This window comes from Callospermophilus lateralis, chromosome 14 (genome assembly GCF_048772815.1).
Source record: "Callospermophilus lateralis isolate mCalLat2 chromosome 14, mCalLat2.hap1, whole genome shotgun sequence".
NCBI classification, from domain to species: domain Eukaryota; kingdom Metazoa; phylum Chordata; class Mammalia; order Rodentia; family Sciuridae; genus Callospermophilus; species Callospermophilus lateralis.
The window spans coordinates 19,127,467-19,145,724 of record NC_135318.1 but is presented as its reverse complement, the minus strand read 5'-3'; the positions used below and the strand labels follow the sequence as shown (position 1 = coordinate 19,145,724).

The 18,258-nt window shown below is 33.6% G+C and overlaps 1 protein-coding gene across 4 annotated transcripts in view; it reads left to right on the top strand.

The window, feature by feature from the left end:
• The window catches only part of Asxl2 (ASXL transcriptional regulator 2), a 131,351-nt gene that overhangs the window by 94,519 nt on the left and 18,574 nt on the right, over positions 1 to 18,258 (top strand). For 2 of the 4 annotated variants that reach the window (XM_076833988.2, XM_076833986.2), the window contains 4 exons: positions 1,852 to 1,967; positions 6,153 to 6,276; positions 7,107 to 7,250; positions 16,155 to 16,318. In XM_076833988.2, the coding sequence (XP_076690103.1) occupies positions 1,852 to 1,967; positions 6,153 to 6,276; positions 7,107 to 7,250; positions 16,155 to 16,318 (548 nt within the window). Of the gene's footprint in view, positions 1 to 1,851; positions 1,968 to 6,138; positions 6,277 to 7,106; positions 7,251 to 16,154; positions 16,319 to 18,258 lie in introns of those variants that run through there. The other 2 variants (XM_076833987.2, XM_076833989.2) reach the window with 2 other exon arrangements.

The window sequence follows — 18,258 nt, the reverse complement described above, 5'->3', positions numbered from 1 at the left end:
AAACAGCCTGGGGATGTAGCTCAGTGGTAGAGTGCTAGTCTAGTATACTGAAAATACTTAGTTCAATCCAACATACCACAAGAAAAACAAATCAACCAACCTTACACATGAATATTGTTCATAACATCATTCATAATAGCCAAAAGGTAGAAGCAATTCAGATGTTCGTCAGCTGATTATTTTTTAAAATGCAGCTTATGCACATTGGAATATTAGTCAACAATAAAAAGGATTGAAATGTTCATGTCATAATGTAGAAGAGTAGTCAAAACATTGTGCTTTGTGTAAAATCCATCACAAGAAGCACACATTTTATGATTCCATTATATGAAACATGCAGAATGGGCGAATCCATACAGACAGAAGGTGGATAAATAATTGCCTAGGCCTGAGGGCATCAGGGGAGGGAAAGAAGAATGATAGCTAGCAGTTATGACATTTGAGAGGGTGGGTGTGGACAATGATGAAAACTGATGGTGGTGATAACCATACTAAAAGTCATTAAATTTTATACCTTAAAATATATAATACGTAAATTACATCTCAGTAAAGCTGCTATTTTCCAAAAATTGATCAACATCAGAGTACACTGAGGATATGATTTCTTTTTGCTGCTCAGCTATTTCCAAAGTTATCTAGTTTTATTTTATATGATATGTTGCACTGAATAATTTGGGTTTTTTAATATCAAGTTTATTGTACATCAACTCTTTCCCATATATAAGCCTTTTCATAAAAGTTGGGATACAAAACTAGTGCTAAATTTTCTTAATGTTGTTACTGTTATCTTCTATAAGTGTATCTACTATGTATTTCTTGAGAAATCTAAGTAAATTGAAATGCTGTATTCCAAACTTGCGTATTCTAATAAACTGTACTCAATTTTCTTATTAGCTACCTGCCAATAAATATATGATATCTTAAAGCTTATGGGATTTAACATGGGGTGTCATTTTGCCAACAATGCCTATCTTGAAAGGAAGAAGATGTTAGTAAATGTGACTTTTAGGAGTCATCCCTAAGAAATATGTTTATAATTTTCTCTCTCATTTTTCCTTCTTTTTCTTTAACAAGTCTGAATCAGCTATTTCTGTGTTCTTCCTTAACATAAACAGAACTAACATCCTGCCAAATTTTAAGAAAATAAAGATAGATGTAAGTGTATTTTTTTTTATAAGAAATATAGGCTCTTGAAGCAAGTACCTTCCTTCATGTATAACTTGGGTTTGGCCAGGCTTCAACAGGCTACGTAGAGCAACTAGTCTTCAATAGTTGAAAGTGGTACATCCTTTTCACATTTACATTCCTTCCATTAGAGAAGTCTTCATATGGCATCTCATTGATAAGCTTTAAACTACCATTGATTGAAGAAATGAAGGAGTGTAAGGTTTAAAACTGTGAAAGAGTTTTTCAGGTGGAATGGCCTTATTGCCTTTGTCTTAAACTGTCAGTTTAAGACTTCCCCCTGTATCCTGTCGTCATAATTCATCTTCAGGCTTACTTTAGAATATAGGTACTATCCAGAGCATCCTAGTATCTTTTCTACCTTCTATCTAATTTGATGACTTGTGATTTATATTCTTACTTCCTGCTGCTTCAGTTCTATTGAAAATTTAATGAATGAAAATTAATGCATACTAACACCCATCCTTTCCCCATCCTATCACCCTTCACTAGAGCTTTCTGAGGAAATAAATGAACAGGGAGGCTGCAGTAGAACTACAAAAAGAAGATCCTTTCCAAAAGTGTTTGGTCACAGTTCTTAACACAGGTAGCATATAATCTGGGGAAGGAATGGTACTTGATATCAATGCTGACAACAAAATTTTTCATTGTCACTTTTTCCCTCAGTATCGTCTAGACTGTCACAGCCATCCTCCCCACATTCAGGCTGCCCATCGCCCACCATTCCAGCAGGTAAAGTCATTTCTCCATCACAGAAGCACAGCAAGAAGGCACTAAAGCAGGTAAGCATTGCTAGTCTGTGTATCAGAAGGATGATCTTACACAGTAGCAGTGCATGATTCTGAAGTTATTGAAAGTTCCTTGAGAGCTTTTACATTAGACCCTTTTACTTTTTTTTAATTTTTTTTTAATTGTTTATAGACCTTTATTTTATTTATTTATTTATTTTTATGTGGTGCTGAGGATCGAACCCAGTGCCTCACACATGCCAGGCAAGTGCTCCGCCACTGAGCCACAACCCCAGTCCCTATTTTTTAATATTTTATTAGTTGTTGATTGACCTTTATTTATTTGTATGTGGTGCTGAGAATCAAACCTAGTGCCTCACACATGGTAGGCAAGCATTCTACCACTGAGCCATAACCCCAGCCCCACATTAGATCCTTTTAAAGGGAAAATTTTATGAAGTATCTTAATTATGTGCTAGTAATTTTTGTACTTCTGTGTATAATATTCATTGTAGATTTTTGGTGGATAACTTTTTTATATATCTTTTTTTTAATATTTATTTTTTAGTTATAGTTGGACATGACACCTCCATTCTGTTTATTTATTTGTTTGTTTGTTTATTTATTTACTTTTATGTGGTTCTAAGGATCGAACCCAGCACCTCACGCATGCTAAGTGAGCGCTTTTCCACTGAGCCACAACCCAGCCCCCTTGGTAGATAACTCTTAAAATATTTTTAATTTGTCAGTGGACCTTTATTTTTTTTTATTTCTCTGTGGTGCTGAGAATCAAATCCAGTGCCTCACAAGTGCTAGGCAAGCACTCTACCACTGAACTACAATCCCAGCTCAATAGATAACTCTTTATCACAGTTTTGAAGTTCCTAACTTGTTCCTAGTTTGCTAATAAGTTTGAGGGTGAGGTGTGTGGTGGGGTATTAACCATGAATAGGTATTGAATTTTTCAGGTATGTTTTCTTTGAAATTTATTTAGATGATTTAAATTTGTGTAGGTAGATTTTTTTTCATTAATCTGAATTACATAGCTAGATTTTCTAATATTATATTCTGTTTAATTCTAGAATATTCTACATGGTCATTACATATTTTTTTTTAATGTTACCAAATCTTATTAATATTGTAGTTTAGATTGTATAGTATTCTTATACTATCCAAGAGCAGTTTTGAAATCATGATTGTTCTAGCATCATAAAATAAGTTGTGTAGCTCTTTTTTGTTTGTTTGTTTTAGATTTTGGAACAAAATTTTAGAAATGATCTTAGGTTTATTAAGTCATACTGAAAATCATTTTCCTAATATTACAATGTAAACTGTTATTAACAGTCTCTTGACTTTTTTTTTTTTTTTTTTTTTTTGAGCTATTTTGGAAACTTAGAAAACAGTTCATTTCATCTAATTTTTTTTCAAATACGGGTATGAAGTTGTGCACAGTGCTCTTTAATGTCTCCTTTTTGTTCTCAGTGGTGTTCATTTATGCTATGTCTTCTTTTTTCCCAGTATCACTTGTCAGTGTCTTATTGAACTTTTTAAAGAACTAGCTTTTAATTTTTTTGAAATGCAAGTGATCAATAAATATAAACTCAATAGTAATTTAGGCAGACTTTAAAATGACAGGTTACTTATGTCTTCAGATTCTGGTATAAATTGAGGAGCTTAATTATATCAAGCATTGGCAAGTGTGCAGGAAAACTGATTTGCTTGTGGAATATTTTATTGTAGCCACTTTGGAAAGGAATTTTGCAACATATATTAAATTTTAAAAGCACATGCCCCATGGTTAAGCAATTTAATATTTTCAAACTTATGTAGAAAAAATACATATACAAATATAGAAAAATATTTGCACATAAGTTTATTATAGCAAACTTGGAAATAGACTTAACAAACATATGTATAAAATCTAAAATTTTCTAATTTACATATATATTAGAAAACTCCTTAATAAGCAATCATATATCAATAAAGTAGACATTTATATAAAAGAGGCTTATTTTATGATGGAGTTGCACACACTTTACATAGGGAAAAATCACCACAAAATAATATTGAATCATTAAAATTAAGTTTTACTACAGTATATAGGGCATGATACCAATTATAAAAATATACACATATCCACAAAACAATGCTGTTTTTAATGGAACTATGAATGTTTATTGCACACACATATATGTAAATATGAAAAAAAGTTCAGTAGGGAAAAACAAATCAATGACTGGTTACCTTTGAGGTTGTATACCAGTTGTGATGGTCAAAAAAAGAATTTAGCTTTGAGTTTGAATTAAATATTAAAAATGTATTTTTGTATTATGTATATAATCAAAAGTAACACAAAATTTTAAAGTTATGTAGGTTTTAAAGTATTTAAACCAAAAGTACTTTTATGAAAAGCTATCCATAAATTTGATAAAATTGATTACTGCCTGCATTGATATCCTGTAGCATTTGTGTTTTTATAAATTTTTGAAAGATTTTAAGAAATTTAAGTGCTTCTTTTTTTTTTCCACAGGGAAAAGGCAAGCATTTTTTTTTCAATCCTTGTTAACTAATTAATGACGCGTATGCTACTGTGGTATACTCTTGTAATCTTAAGAATGAAGTGTTGTGATTTCTTTGTAGAAATCAGTGTGCTATGTTAACTTAAGTCTTTGTCTACAGTGTACGTTTTTCATAGTAATCATAATTACTGTTAGTTATTCTTTACCACAAATGAGGAGGTTCTTGTTGTTTATTTATTTGTTTTAAAATCGAATTAGGAACAGAGTTTGTAAACTACTAAGATAGGACAAGAACTGTGTGTAATTCTTAATTAACGGGCTATAAATGATTCTGCTTCCATAATGTTTGTGAATTTACGTCATCACAGAAGAAATAGATGGGGTAAGTTTTGCATTAACCTGGAATGGACAATGGGTTGCCACTGTGCCTTGTAGCATCTTGGAAGTAACCAGTTATTTAACATTGCATGATGGTCCTGAAGGTTAAAGCTTAAAATGGGCAAGTCAGCTTTTTGTGGCTGTGACCAAAATCCTGATACGAACCACTTATAAGAGGAAGATTTATTTTAGCTCATGGTTTCAGAGGTGTCAGTCCATGGTCAACTGACTCCAAGGCAGAAATGGCATGGCAGAGGAAAACTGCCTAGCTCATGGCAGCTGGGAAGGAGAGAGAAGGAAGCCACCAGAGACAGATATGGTCTAGGGCCACAAGCCCAGTGACCTACTTCTTCTAGCCATGCCCCCACCTGCTTACAGTCCACTAGTCCATTCAGCTGGCAGTATATTAATGCTCCACTGATGGGTTCAGAGCCTTAATTATTGCCTAAAACTGCTACCTCTGAACCTTGCTTTATTGGGATCTTTCTTTCAAAACATGAGATTTTGGGGGGGACATTCCAGATACAAACCATAACACAAAGTCATTTCCCGGAAAACCTGGAAATTGCTTTCTTATGCACATTCATAATCCCCCATCTCCCTGTCTGTCTCCCTCCCTCCCCCAACCTTAATTTAAAAAGTTGTCTCATACTTTCCTTATTAAAAATTGGAAATTTCCTGGATTTTGTTCATTCTAAATAGTATTACTTAGTCTATAAATTAACAATCTCATAGAAATGAAAATAATCTCAAGTAGCCAGAAGGAGCCATACTATTCTTTTAACTATTATTTTCTAGTTTTCCTTCCCCTCTGTTTACTGCATTATTATAAATTGCTGAAATTTGGTAAATTGAAATAAGCCTCATTATTCTTACCCAAGATAATTCAAGTAGTTATTTACCTTTTTTTCAAATGTAGTACCTCTGAAGCATATAAATAAGTTGAATATTTGCATTTCTTTATAGTGTTGGTGCAATTAGGGCTCTTCTTGGTACAGGGCTTAGAATTGTTTACAAAAAAATGGTAAAACATACAGTTCTCTTATAAGATTCCTAAGTCCTTTATCCTTGACTTACTGGGAATTTTTAAGTTCTAAAAGATATCAATTGGCTGTTCCTCACAATTATTTATAAAGGATAATACTGGCAAAAAGTAACCAAACTCTAGGGATCATTGCCGTCTTGTGTTTAATTTGTCTAATTTAAGTTTTATTTGCTTTGATACATTTCAAAGAAATTGAACAATGAGTAGCGTTCTTCTTACAACTTAAAAAGAAGTCATTTTACTTTTTATTATTATTGAAAGCTAATTTATGTATTATAGTCAGTTTTCTCTTTGTAGGCTTTAAAGCAACAACAGCAAAAGAAGCAGCAGCAGCAATGCAGACCGAGCATGTCCATCTCCTCCAACCAACACCTTCCTCTCAAGTCTGTCAAATCCAGTGATTCTGCTACTGCCAAACCTGGTAGGTAGTTTGGGCATTTTTTTTTTTTTCAATGTAAGTTTCTTTATCCCAGTGTTTTCATGTTAATGTTATAAATTTGTATTTAAAAAGTTGTCCCATATTTTCCTTATTAAAATCTGGAAATTTATTCTTAAATTGCTACATTTATTTATATGACCCTGTATTGCCAAATTATCAATATAAATTCTTTCAAAATAAATGGAGTTTTTCTGTAAAATAATCATGCAGTTATTTAAAAGTTTATAAATAAGATTAGTATGTAAGAAATAAATCAAGACTAATTTCCACTTTCTAACCTATAATACTTGGAAGCATCCCAGTCAGTAACATTATAAATCTTTTGTTTCCAGGAGGAAACAAACAAACAAAAAGTCAAAATAAGCTCTTTACCAGTTCTCTTCCTTAAAAGTAAGACGTTATACATACTACCTTTCAGTTTCTGTTGGATATGTCAATAGGCTTTTGGATTTTGTGCTTATTCTGTTTTTAATCTAAACTGGACTAACTGAAAGACTGTATTTTCTTATATAATTCAGTTTGATGCCATAAGCTTATTCTATAGAATTGCCAAAAAGTTCTGAGTCTTGCAGAACTTTGCTTTTTTTTCTTTTTTTAGTAGAAAGGAGACTTATCAATAAAAATGGAAAGTGTGTTAGGAGGAAGGAAAGGATTTTATTTTTTTTACTTCAGTTCTTAGACTGAAAACACATTAGCCAGGGCCAGAATTTCCTCATACATAACTCCCTGTAGTTCACATTGAATGATTGATTAATTAATTAATTTCTGTTTGTAACCTCCGTGCCTCTAGTCTTTCTTATTTTTCTCCCTAGCAATATGGGAAGGAAAGCAATCTGATGGACAGTCAAGCAGCCCCCAGAACCCAAACTCCAGCTTTTCTTCCTCAGTTAAAGTGGAAAGTCCCTTACTAGGCTTAGGGAAGAAGTCTTTCCAGAGGTCTGACAGACTCCATACAAGTAAGTTAGTTTACAAAGATTTTTGTTTTTATTGCCATGATTTGTCAGTTACAGATTTGAAATTCATCAGCCATTTGACTTATGTTTAGTGCATGATTTGGGTTATATAGCAAAGATTAGAAATAATTTATTAATGACTCTTCGTTGTTTTTGTGTGGTGCTAGGAATCAAATCCAGGGCCTTGCACATACTATATTAAGTGCTTCACCACCCGGCTACATACCCAGTCTGACATAATCACTTCTAAGAAATGAAAAGAAATAAAGACAAAATTAATGTAGTATGTCTTTTTCCTGTGATTTTTTGTTTTGTTTTGGTTTGGTTTTTTACCATGTTCACCTTTGTACTCTTAAATATCTTCATGTTCTTCCTGTCCTCTCCTTATCAAACTTTATTTCAGAGAAAGATCTGTCATCAGTCATTTTGTGGTTATTTCTTTCTACCAGGAAGTTGCTTTGTGTCCTGCATTATTTACATGTCATTTCTATAGACAGAAAAATGGAAAGGCTTATAATTAAATAAGACAAACTGAAAGTTTTTTCTTTTTCTTGGAAATCCCACTAACATAAGAGTATAGAAATACAAGAACTGAAGAGATGATGTATTATAGAAGAGAATAGTGAGGTGAAGAGTTTAAAAGAACCAGTTTTATGCTTCACCTTAGCAGAAGAAAAGAAGTTTATTTTGAGGTGAGATTGGATGAAAGAAATTCCATTTTAGGGGACACTACACATAGCTGAGGGCAGACAGTGAGGCACTGTACTGAAATTTGAGAGATCAAGTTAAATACAAATACTAAGAAGTGATTCTTCTGTTTGGTGAATCAAAAAAATAAAGAGATGTTCAATAGCAGAGAAGAGGTAAGAAATCAAAACACCAATCCACGTTGTTCATTGTCCCAAAAAGTAGAACTATTAAGAAGAGAAGTTGAAAGGGAACTAAATGTGAAGAAAAGACTATGAGAACATCTTAGAATTGAAAATCACAGGACTCCAGATTGAAAGTTGAGATTAGATGTAAAGAAACAAAAAAGATGGATGCAGGCTCACACCTTTAATCCTAGTGACTCAGAAGACTGAGGTAGGAGAATTGTAAGTTCAAGACCAGCCTCAGAAATTTAGTGAGACCCTGTCTCAAAATATGAAAGGTCTGGGGATGTAGTTCGGTGGTAAAGAGCCCCTGGGTTCAGTCCCCAGTACTAAAAATAAAAACAAATCAGAAAAGTATGCCAAGATATATTGTTCTAAAATTTGAAAACATCCAAGATAATCAGACGATTCCAGAAAGACAAAAAAATGCTTTTTCTTCAAAGATTTTAAAAATTAGGATCACATGTTTATTATAGCACTATTTACAATAGCCAAGAAATGGAATCACCTAAGTGTGTATTGACTGATGAATGGTTAATGAAAGTATGGTATTTACATATAATGGAATATTCAGACATAAAAGGATGAAATTGTCCTTTGTAACATCATGGGTGAAACTGGAAGCCATTCTTTTCAGTAGAAATAAGGCAGGCACAGAAAGACAAAATACTATGTGATCTCATAGCTGGGGCAGTGGTGCACACCTGTAATCCCAGCAGTTTAGGAAGCTGAGGCAGGAGGATTGCAAGTTCAAAACCAGCCTCAGCAAAAGTAAGTGAGACCCTGTCTCTAAATAAAATACAAAATAGGTTTGAGGATATGGCTTAATGTTTGAGTGCCCCTGAGTTCAGTCCCCCAGTACCAAAAAAAAAAAGCTGGTCTGGTCTCACAGAAGTTGAGAGTAGAATGGAGGTTACCAGAAGGTAGGGAAAATAGGAGAGAGAAATGGGGAAAACATCATAGTCAACAGGTACAAGTTATAGCTAGTTAGATGAAATAAGTTCTGATGTACTATTTGTGTCAATTTAAAAATATTTTTAGTTGTAGATGGACACAATACCTTTATTTTATTTATTTATTTTTTTATATGGTGCTAAGAAATGAACCCAGTGCCTCACATGTGCTAGGCAAGCAGTCAAACCACTGAGCCCCTTAAAAATGATTTTTAAATACCATATATTTTTTCATGGAAAGACATGCATAACGTATCATTAAATTCATCACAAGTCATAGGATTAAAAAAGAATTGGGATTACAGACATTTCAGGAGCTACACAGAAGATAAAAAATAGCACAACAGGGCATGGAATACGTGGTAAAGAGCACATTCTTACGAGGCCCTGGGTTCTCTCCTAGCACCAAAAAGAGGGGAAAAAATGTGCAGCAGTGCTACACATCTGAGGGAAATTTATTCTGTGTTCATTTATGTATTCCAGATCCATTTTAACTATTAAAGTGTGAGAATATAATTAATTAATATTTCCAGAGAAATGCTTTGTTTAAAAGTGGGGGGTAGTGTTGATTCTAGGTGGGGTTGTGAATTGGTACTTTCTCTTAAAGGCAGTATTTCCTATATAGAAAGAGAATAACATTTGATAATCAATTCTGTTAAAGGCAGTATTCATTTGTCAAACAAAACTTAAGTTATACTAATATGTCAAATACAAGTTTTGAGCCTTAAGGGTATTGATGACAAGCTGAACAAAGTTTTTTTCATTTAATTGCAGTAGAAATATAGAGGTATAGAACTGAAAGAATGATGAACCAAGAATTTCTTTTATGGAAAACTAGGAAAAATTAACTGTAAAAAACGAAACCATAGTGTAGTTTAAGTTAGATCTAATAGCTGAGAAGTAAATGAAAGTTTTTCTCTTTTGCAATGAGTATTATAAGAACTTTTACAACATAGGCACAATGAATATCTTCAAAATTCATGGAAGAATTTCTATATTTTGTGTTAAAAAAATGATAAAAATTAAAGTAGATGATTTACATGAAATATTTCTAAGCTAACATTAGTAAAGTTGGTTTTTAATGTCATTAAAATTGATAGTATGTTGTATGTTTTTACATCCCAGATTCAGAGGAAACATGACTTACATTTCAAGAGTAATAGAATAAATTAAGGCAGCCTAAACTGAAACAAAATTCAAGATAGAAACTAGTCTGCCACTCAAGCACATAAAAGAGTTTTCAGGGTAAAGTTTGGTCAATACTAGGGAATAATTTACAACTGCTTCTCAATCACAAAGTTCAAATTTTAGCTATAGTTTGATTCAGATTTAAAGATAGAATGAATGGGAAAATAGTAAAAGTCATACCAGAACTGCTAAACCTCTAATTTCATGAGTTGCAGTGTGAAAGAAAAGGTAGGCCATTGCTTTCTAGTGTATACAGGCCTGTATGGTTTTGTTTTTGGTTTTGTTTTTGTTTTCTGGGTCTGGGGATTGAACTCAGGTGTTTAACATGCTAGGCAAGTGCTCTGTACCACTGAACTATATCCGCAACCCTGCAACATTGTTTTTACAAATGGAAACTAGTAATCATTGACATGATCATCAGTGGGACTTCAGTTAAGTTGATCATAATAAAACCTTTAGAATGTGATACATAAGCTTTTTTAAAAGGAAGTCTGAGCTGGGCACGGTGACACATGACTATAATCCCACCAACTCAGGAGGTTGAGGCCAGAGGATCGCAAATTTGAAGGCAGCTTAGGCAACCTAGCCAGGCCCTGTCTCAAAATAAAATAAAAAGGATTGGGTGATGTGACTGAGTGGTAAAGCACCTTTGGTTGCAATCCCCAGTACCATAAATAAATAAATATATAAATAAATAAATAAATAGATTTGTTGGTAATTATTTTAAAGATGTTCAAGATATTTAGTGCAATTAAGCAAATATAATTGGTATGTATATTGTTATTTCATTTCTCCAAATTTAAGATGTTTTTTGGCAGGAAGACAGGTTTTTGTTTGTTTGTTTTTTTAATATTTTTTTAGTTGTAAATGGTCACAATATCTTTATTATTTTTTATGTGGTGCTGAGGATCGAACCCAGTGCCTCACACTTGCTAGGTAAGCGCCCTGCCACTGAGCTACAGTCCCAGTCCCATGACAGGTTTGAATATAGAGCCTTTACTTTTCATTTTGTGCCTTGGTAATTGAATTTTTTTTTTTTTTACATTTACCTTTACCTCTCAGGTACGGTATTTATCATCATTCATTTTGAAAAGTTAAATATATCAGTATATTTTAATTTCTTTGTCTCAGGAGTTACTTTGAAGTTTTTAATTTCCAAGTATAATAGGGATTTTTGTTTTTGTTATGAACTTTAAACCGAAATGAAATCATAGGCTGTGTTATATAGAGCAAAAGACTCCAAAGCCACAGTGTCAAGGCTTAAGAGTCCTACAATATAACTTAACAGTGTAGATTGAGCAAGCTTTCATATCTGGGACAGTTGATCTTCATCTGTGAAGTTGATCCCTTGTCCCTGGGATTATACATGTGCACTTCTGTGCCTAGCCCTATTTATAGTACATGTTTTCATGTTTAAATTCTTTGTTAGATTCAGGTTTTTATCATTATTCATTTACCTTATCAGTTACTGATAAGGTTTTTACTGGAAGTCATTTGTTTGATATTAATAAATGGTATGACACCTCTCCAGCTTTAGTTTTTGCCTAGCTTATTTTTACTTTGTTCATACTTTATTTCTGTATGCTTGAGCTTTATATATTTCTCTTTATTTATTTATATGTGGTGCTGAGAATTGAACCCAGTGTCTCACACATGCTAGGCAAGTGTTCTACCACTTAGCTACAATCCCAGTTCTGTGTTTTGTTTTTAATTGAATGTGACAATCTCTTTCCTTTGGTGGTGGTGTGTTTGTTTGTTTGTTACTGGGGATTGAACTTAGGGTGCTTTACCACTGCTCCCCATCCCTTTTTATTGTTTGAAACAGGGAATTACTAAATTGGTTAGGGCCTCAGTAAATTTCTGAGGCTGGCCTCAAACTTGCTATCCTCCTGGCTCACCTCCCAAATCATTGAGATTGCAATGACTTTATTGTGTTTGTTAATATATCTGGAGTTGCTTCTTCAAAGAAAACCAATTGATGGGCTGGGTCTGTGGCTCAGCGGTAGCATACTTGACTGGCATGTGTGAGGCACTAGGTTCGATTCTCAGCACCACATATAAATAAATAAAAGTCTATCAACAACTAAAATAAATTAAAAAAGAAAAAAACATTTGATATTTCTTTACAACTGTGGAATTATTTTACAGTTTAGCACTAATCTTTTTACCTTGACTTAAATAATATTTTTGTTTTCAGTCCCACAAATCAGAATATCTACTTGGAATATTTACTAGAATATATAAATAACATTGGTGTAGATTTTTCTACATGCTTTATTTATTTATTTTTATGTGGTGGTGAGGATTGAACCCAGTGACTCACACATGATAGGTAAGCGCTCTACCACAGCCCCTACATGCTTAACCTTTCTCCATTGTATTCCAACCCATCCTTCTACAATTTTCTCTCCTAAAGTATATTTTTTTTTTAAAGAGAGAGGGAGAGAGAGAGAGAGATAGAATTTTTTAATATTTATTTTTTAGTTTTTGGCGGACACAACATCTTTGGTTTTTTTTGTATGTGGTGCTGAGGATCGAACCCAGGCCACATGGATGCCAGGCGAGCGCGCTACCCGCTTGAACCACATCCCCAGCCCAAGTATAAATTTTTAAGAACCTTATTTAGTGTGGGTTCCTTGGTATTAAATGTCCTCTCCTTTTGTTTATCTTTATAAATTCCTTTATTCCACATTCATTTTTGAAGGATAGTTTGGTGGGCATTCCAGGAATCCTAGTTCTTTCAGCATTTTATAGATCCTATCTATTTGTTCTTAATTCCTTTGTTGTGAAGAAGTTTACTGCCCCTTTGTTTTTCCTTTTTATTCCTTCCTTAAGGATGCTTGCAAGGATTTTCTTCTTCTTCTTCCTCTTCTGGTGGTGTGGCTCAAACCAGGGCCTTGCGCATACTAGCAAGCACTCTACCATGGAACTATAATCCCAGACCCTTCTTGTCCTTTTTTTTTTTTTTTTTTTTTTGTACTGGGGATTGAACTACATCCCCAGCTCTTTCTATTTCTTATTTTGAGACAGGGTCTCTCCAAGTTTCCAGAGGTGGCCTTGAACTTGAGATCTTCCAGCCTTAGTTTCCCTAGTCATTATAGGCATGTGGTACTGCACCTGCTCCTTTGTCTTTTTTTTTTTTTTTAAGAGAGAGAGAGAGAATTTTAATATCTTTTTTTTTTTTTTTTTTTTTAGTTTTCGGCGGACACAACATCTTTGTTTGTATGTGGTGCTGAGGATCAAACCCGGGCCACACGCATGCCAGGCGAGCGAGCGTGCTACCGCTTGAGCCACATCCCCAGCCCCACTCCTTTGTCTTTGATAAACACTTTTAGTTAAGCTCAGAAGTACTAATGTTATTGAATATGTAGAATACAGAACAGCTATGCATAAAATATGCTTAATATGAATTTCTTTTTATTCTACTTGGAATATCTATGTTTGTAGATATTTAGATCTGCGTAGTTCTGATAAATGTACAATTGTCAGTTCTTAAATATCACCTTTTTTTCCATTTTCTAACTCTTGGTCTCCAGTCAACATATTAGATGTTCTCATGCTTTCTTTCATTTTTGTTAAGCCTCTCAAAATATGTTTTCTGTTTCTCATACTCGGGATAAATTATTTGGCTCTATATTCTAGGTTATTAATCTCTTTTTAATATTGCCCAAATTGCTGTTTTATTCATTCATAGTATCTGATTTCAAAAATTTACATCATACATTTCTTAAAGTCTCACTTTTTAAAAGTCTCTCCCTGACTGTATTATCCTTGTCTTTGTAATTATATTCTCTGTTTCTTTAAACATTTTATGCATAGCTGTTCTGTATTCTACATATTCAATAAGGTTAGTACTTCTAGATCTAAATCATTATTTCTGATTTCTAATGACTTTGGTTGTAGTGATATAACTTCTGATATGTTGTGTAATTTTTGTGATATAGTGCTGGGTGGATGGATGGATTGATTGATAGATTTTATACTGGTGATTAAACATAGGGTATTTTACAACTGAGCTACATCCCCAATCCTTTTTACTTTTTCTTTTGAGACATATCTCACTAATTTGCTGAGGGCCTTGCTAAGGTGCTGAGGCTAGCTTTGAACTTGTCATCCTCCTGAGATTATAGGTATGTGCCACCAATCCCAGTTTTTGGATTTTAATTTGTAGGAATCCTGTGGGCTTAATTCAAGCAAAATCCTCTCCTCTTTTGCAGAGTGACTTTTCTTGTGCTTCAGTCAGAAATTCGAGTTCAAAGCCAGTCTCAGCAAAAGCAGGGTCTCACTAAGCAACTCAGCGAGACTCTATCTCTAAATAAAATACAAAATAGGGGTGAGGATGTCGCTCAGTGGTTGAATGTCCCTGAGTAGGTACCACATCAAAGATAGTGTGACTTTGTTCATGTTATTCTAAATTTTGAATTTTTGGTTCCCAGAGTCTCATGTACTTTAACAATTTGTTAGATACTGTTTATATTTTGTTCTGTAATACAATGTTATAAATTTTAGTTCCACCAGTAGTATTTGAAAATGTTTTTATTTAGAATAGTAAATTTTTATCATGATTTGTAGATGTTTTTTCCAACTTTTTAAAAAAATTTTCAGTTTTAGATGGACACAATACCTTTATTTTGTTTATTTATTTTTTTTATGTGGTGCTGAGATTTGAACCCATTGCTTCACACATGCTAGGCCAGCACTCAACCCATGAGCTATATAGCTCCAGCTCAACAAACTTAGTCTTTTGTTTACATATATTTTTCATTTACATTTTAACCTTTTGTATACTGTCCATTTTTTGAAAGACTGTAAGCCTTTGGTTGTAAACAGATATTTTACATCTGCTAAGCTTTCAATCGCATTTTTAGCTATGCAAATTCAATCAGTGAAGAATAATTCTCATGGAAAGAGGGAAAAAGTATCAGTACTGGGAATTGAACCCAGGACATGGTTCAGGCTAGGCAAAGCCCCATTCTGGGTTTCTATTTTTTAAGACATTCTAAACATTATTACTCAGCCATAAAAAAAAATAACTTTATGACTTTTACCAGTAAATGGATGAATCTGGAGACTATTATGCTATGTGAAATAAGCCAGTCCCAAAAAATCAAAGGTGGAATGTTCTCTCTCTGTTATGTGGATGCTAACACACAAAAAGGGAGGGGCAGAATAGAAATTCAGTAGATTAAAGGGGAATGAAGGGAAGGGAGGGGACAGAAATAGGAAAGACAGTGTAATGATTCTAACATAACTTTCCTATGTACATATATGAATACACCACAGTGAATCTCCACAGCATGTACAACCACAAGACTGGGATCCTAACTAGAATATGATGTATTCCATGTTTGTATTAATTTGTCAAAATAGACTCTACTCTCGTTTATCATATCTTATAAATTTCCTCAGCTTTGCTGGGCACAGGCACATTCCTGTAATCCCAGCAGCTTGGGGTGTTCAAGCAAGAGAAATTCGAGTTCAAAGCCAGCCTCAGCAAAAGCAGGGTCTCACTAAGCAACTCAGTGAGACTCTATCTCTAAATAAAATACAAAATAGGGCTGGGGATGTCGTTCAGTGGTTGAGTGTCCCTGAGTTCAATCCCGAATACCAAAAAACAAACAAACACACAAAACAAAAAACTTCCTCAGCTTTCTAGGGAGAGGAGGAGATAATTTTCTTTTAATATGGTGAAAAATCTACTTTTATAGACTTTATTCTCTTTTTGCAGAAAAGATAAATTATATGTATTTATCTTCTAAGAGCCTTAAGTTTTACTTTCTTCATTGTGTACTATTTAACTGTGGTTTTTTACACTGTCCAGCAAACTATATTTTAGGTAGAAACACAACTTTAAGGGAATTTCAAATGATTTTTTTTCCTTTTTTTTTTTTTAGGGCAAATGAAAAGAACTAAATGTGCTGATATTGATGTTGAGACACCAGACTCCATTCTAGTTAACACAAATCTTCGAGCACTGATCAACAAACACACTTTTTCAGTCCTTCCTGGAGATTGCCAACAGCGACTGCTTTTACTACTTCCAGAGGTGGATCGACAGGTGCGTCATTTCAAGCATATAAGCAACTTTATTACCCTTATGGGGTTTCTTTCATCACCTTTTGAGCTTAACATTTTTAAATTGTCTTTTTAATGTATACATGTAAAGAAGTGGTATTAAGTGGTAGAGCACTTGCTTAACATAAATGAAATCCTAGGTCCAATCCCCATTACTGCAGAAATATTTTTTAAAAAGTAGTGTGTCTCTCTCTCTCTCTCTCTCTCTCTCTCTCTCTCTCTCTCTTACACACACACACACACACACACACACGTACGTACGTATGTCAAATTATAAAATAAATTTGAGTAACTTTCCTTTTAAATTGTTGGCATCCATAGAATCCAGTTTGGGAGGAAGACTTGTCTTGGTTTAGTATTAGCAGGATGTAAGTCAGTGCCTCAGTGAAATGGGAACTGTCACATATATATATTATATATATATAATATATATATATAATGTATGTGTGTGTATTTAGGGATATATATACACAAATACAGTATATATACACACATACATATTTGTGTATTGGCAGTTGAACCCAAGAAAACTCATCACTGAGCTACATCCCCAGACCTTTCTATTTTTTATTTTGAGACAGGATCTCACCAAGTTATCCAGGCTGACCTTGAACTTTGATTCTCCTGTGTCCCTGGGATTACAGGCATGCATCGTGTTCCCAGCAAGAATATTTTTATTTATATGTCTTAATAGGAGGGCTTTATAACACTTATGATGGGGATAAGAACTTTATTACTAGAATGTCAAATTATAGAATAAATTTGAGTAGCTTTCCTATTAAGTTGTTTGCATCCATAGAATTCAATTCAGGATGAAGACTTGTCTTGGTCCAGTATCAGCAGGATGTAGGTCAGTGCCTCAGTGAAGTGGGAACTGTCAACAATAAGCCAAAATAATGGATTCAGATAAATTACATACATCTAAAAGGACATAGCTCATGGAATAATAGTGGTGGAATTAGCAGTATTCATTATTTTTATTGTTTTATTAAATTCTTTTAAAAGAAACATTTATTGCTTTTATAATAAAGAATTAAAACTGCAGTATAAGTTGTACTTTGAAAAAAAGTACCAAAAGAAAAAGGTTTAATTGGAAAGTGTTAAGGCAAGGACCAAAGAGATTTAGCATAATCCAGGTATAAGATGAAGGTAAGACTTCAGCTTTTATCAAGGAAAAGTGACGACTAGTAATTCACTCTTATTCTGATCTTTGTTTCCCTCTCTATGAAAAAAACAAATAACAACCCTTTTTTTTTTTTTTTTTTTTTTTTTTTTTTTTTAGAGACAGGGTCTAAGTTGCTGAGGCTGACCTTGAACTTGTGCTCCTACTGCTTCAGCCTTCCAAATTGCTAGGGCTATAGTGTACACCACCCTGCCAGGCACCATTTTGATTTTCTGATTTTTTTCACTTCATTTTCATTTCAGCTATGTTCTAAATAATAATGGTTTTCTTCCTCCTTCCTTAAATCATTATGAAAACAAGAAGAGAGGAAGGTGTTTTCTTTAGTTTACAGTAAAGGACTAGTTGGGTATATTCCCTAGTTTTTAGAAAGATTAACAGCATAAGTAAGCCATGCAAATCATTATAGCTAATATAAAGTCAAAACTAAAACTTTCTAATTCTGGACTTGTTTTCTGGATGACGTTGATACCAATTTTTTAATGCTGAGAATCAGCATGTGTCAGAACAGTCAAAGTTTATTGTCTAGAGAATCCAGATAAATCAGGTATTCTTCCAGCAGTAATGACAGGACATGTTCACCACTATGCAACTTATTTTTATCACCACAGACAATACCACTGAGGTCTCTTCAAGCCATTTGACCTAGTTTTACCTTCTTTATAAATGGATGCATATTATTTCATCTTATGAATATTATCCAGTTAATTTACCAATTTCCAAGTGACGTACACTATATACTT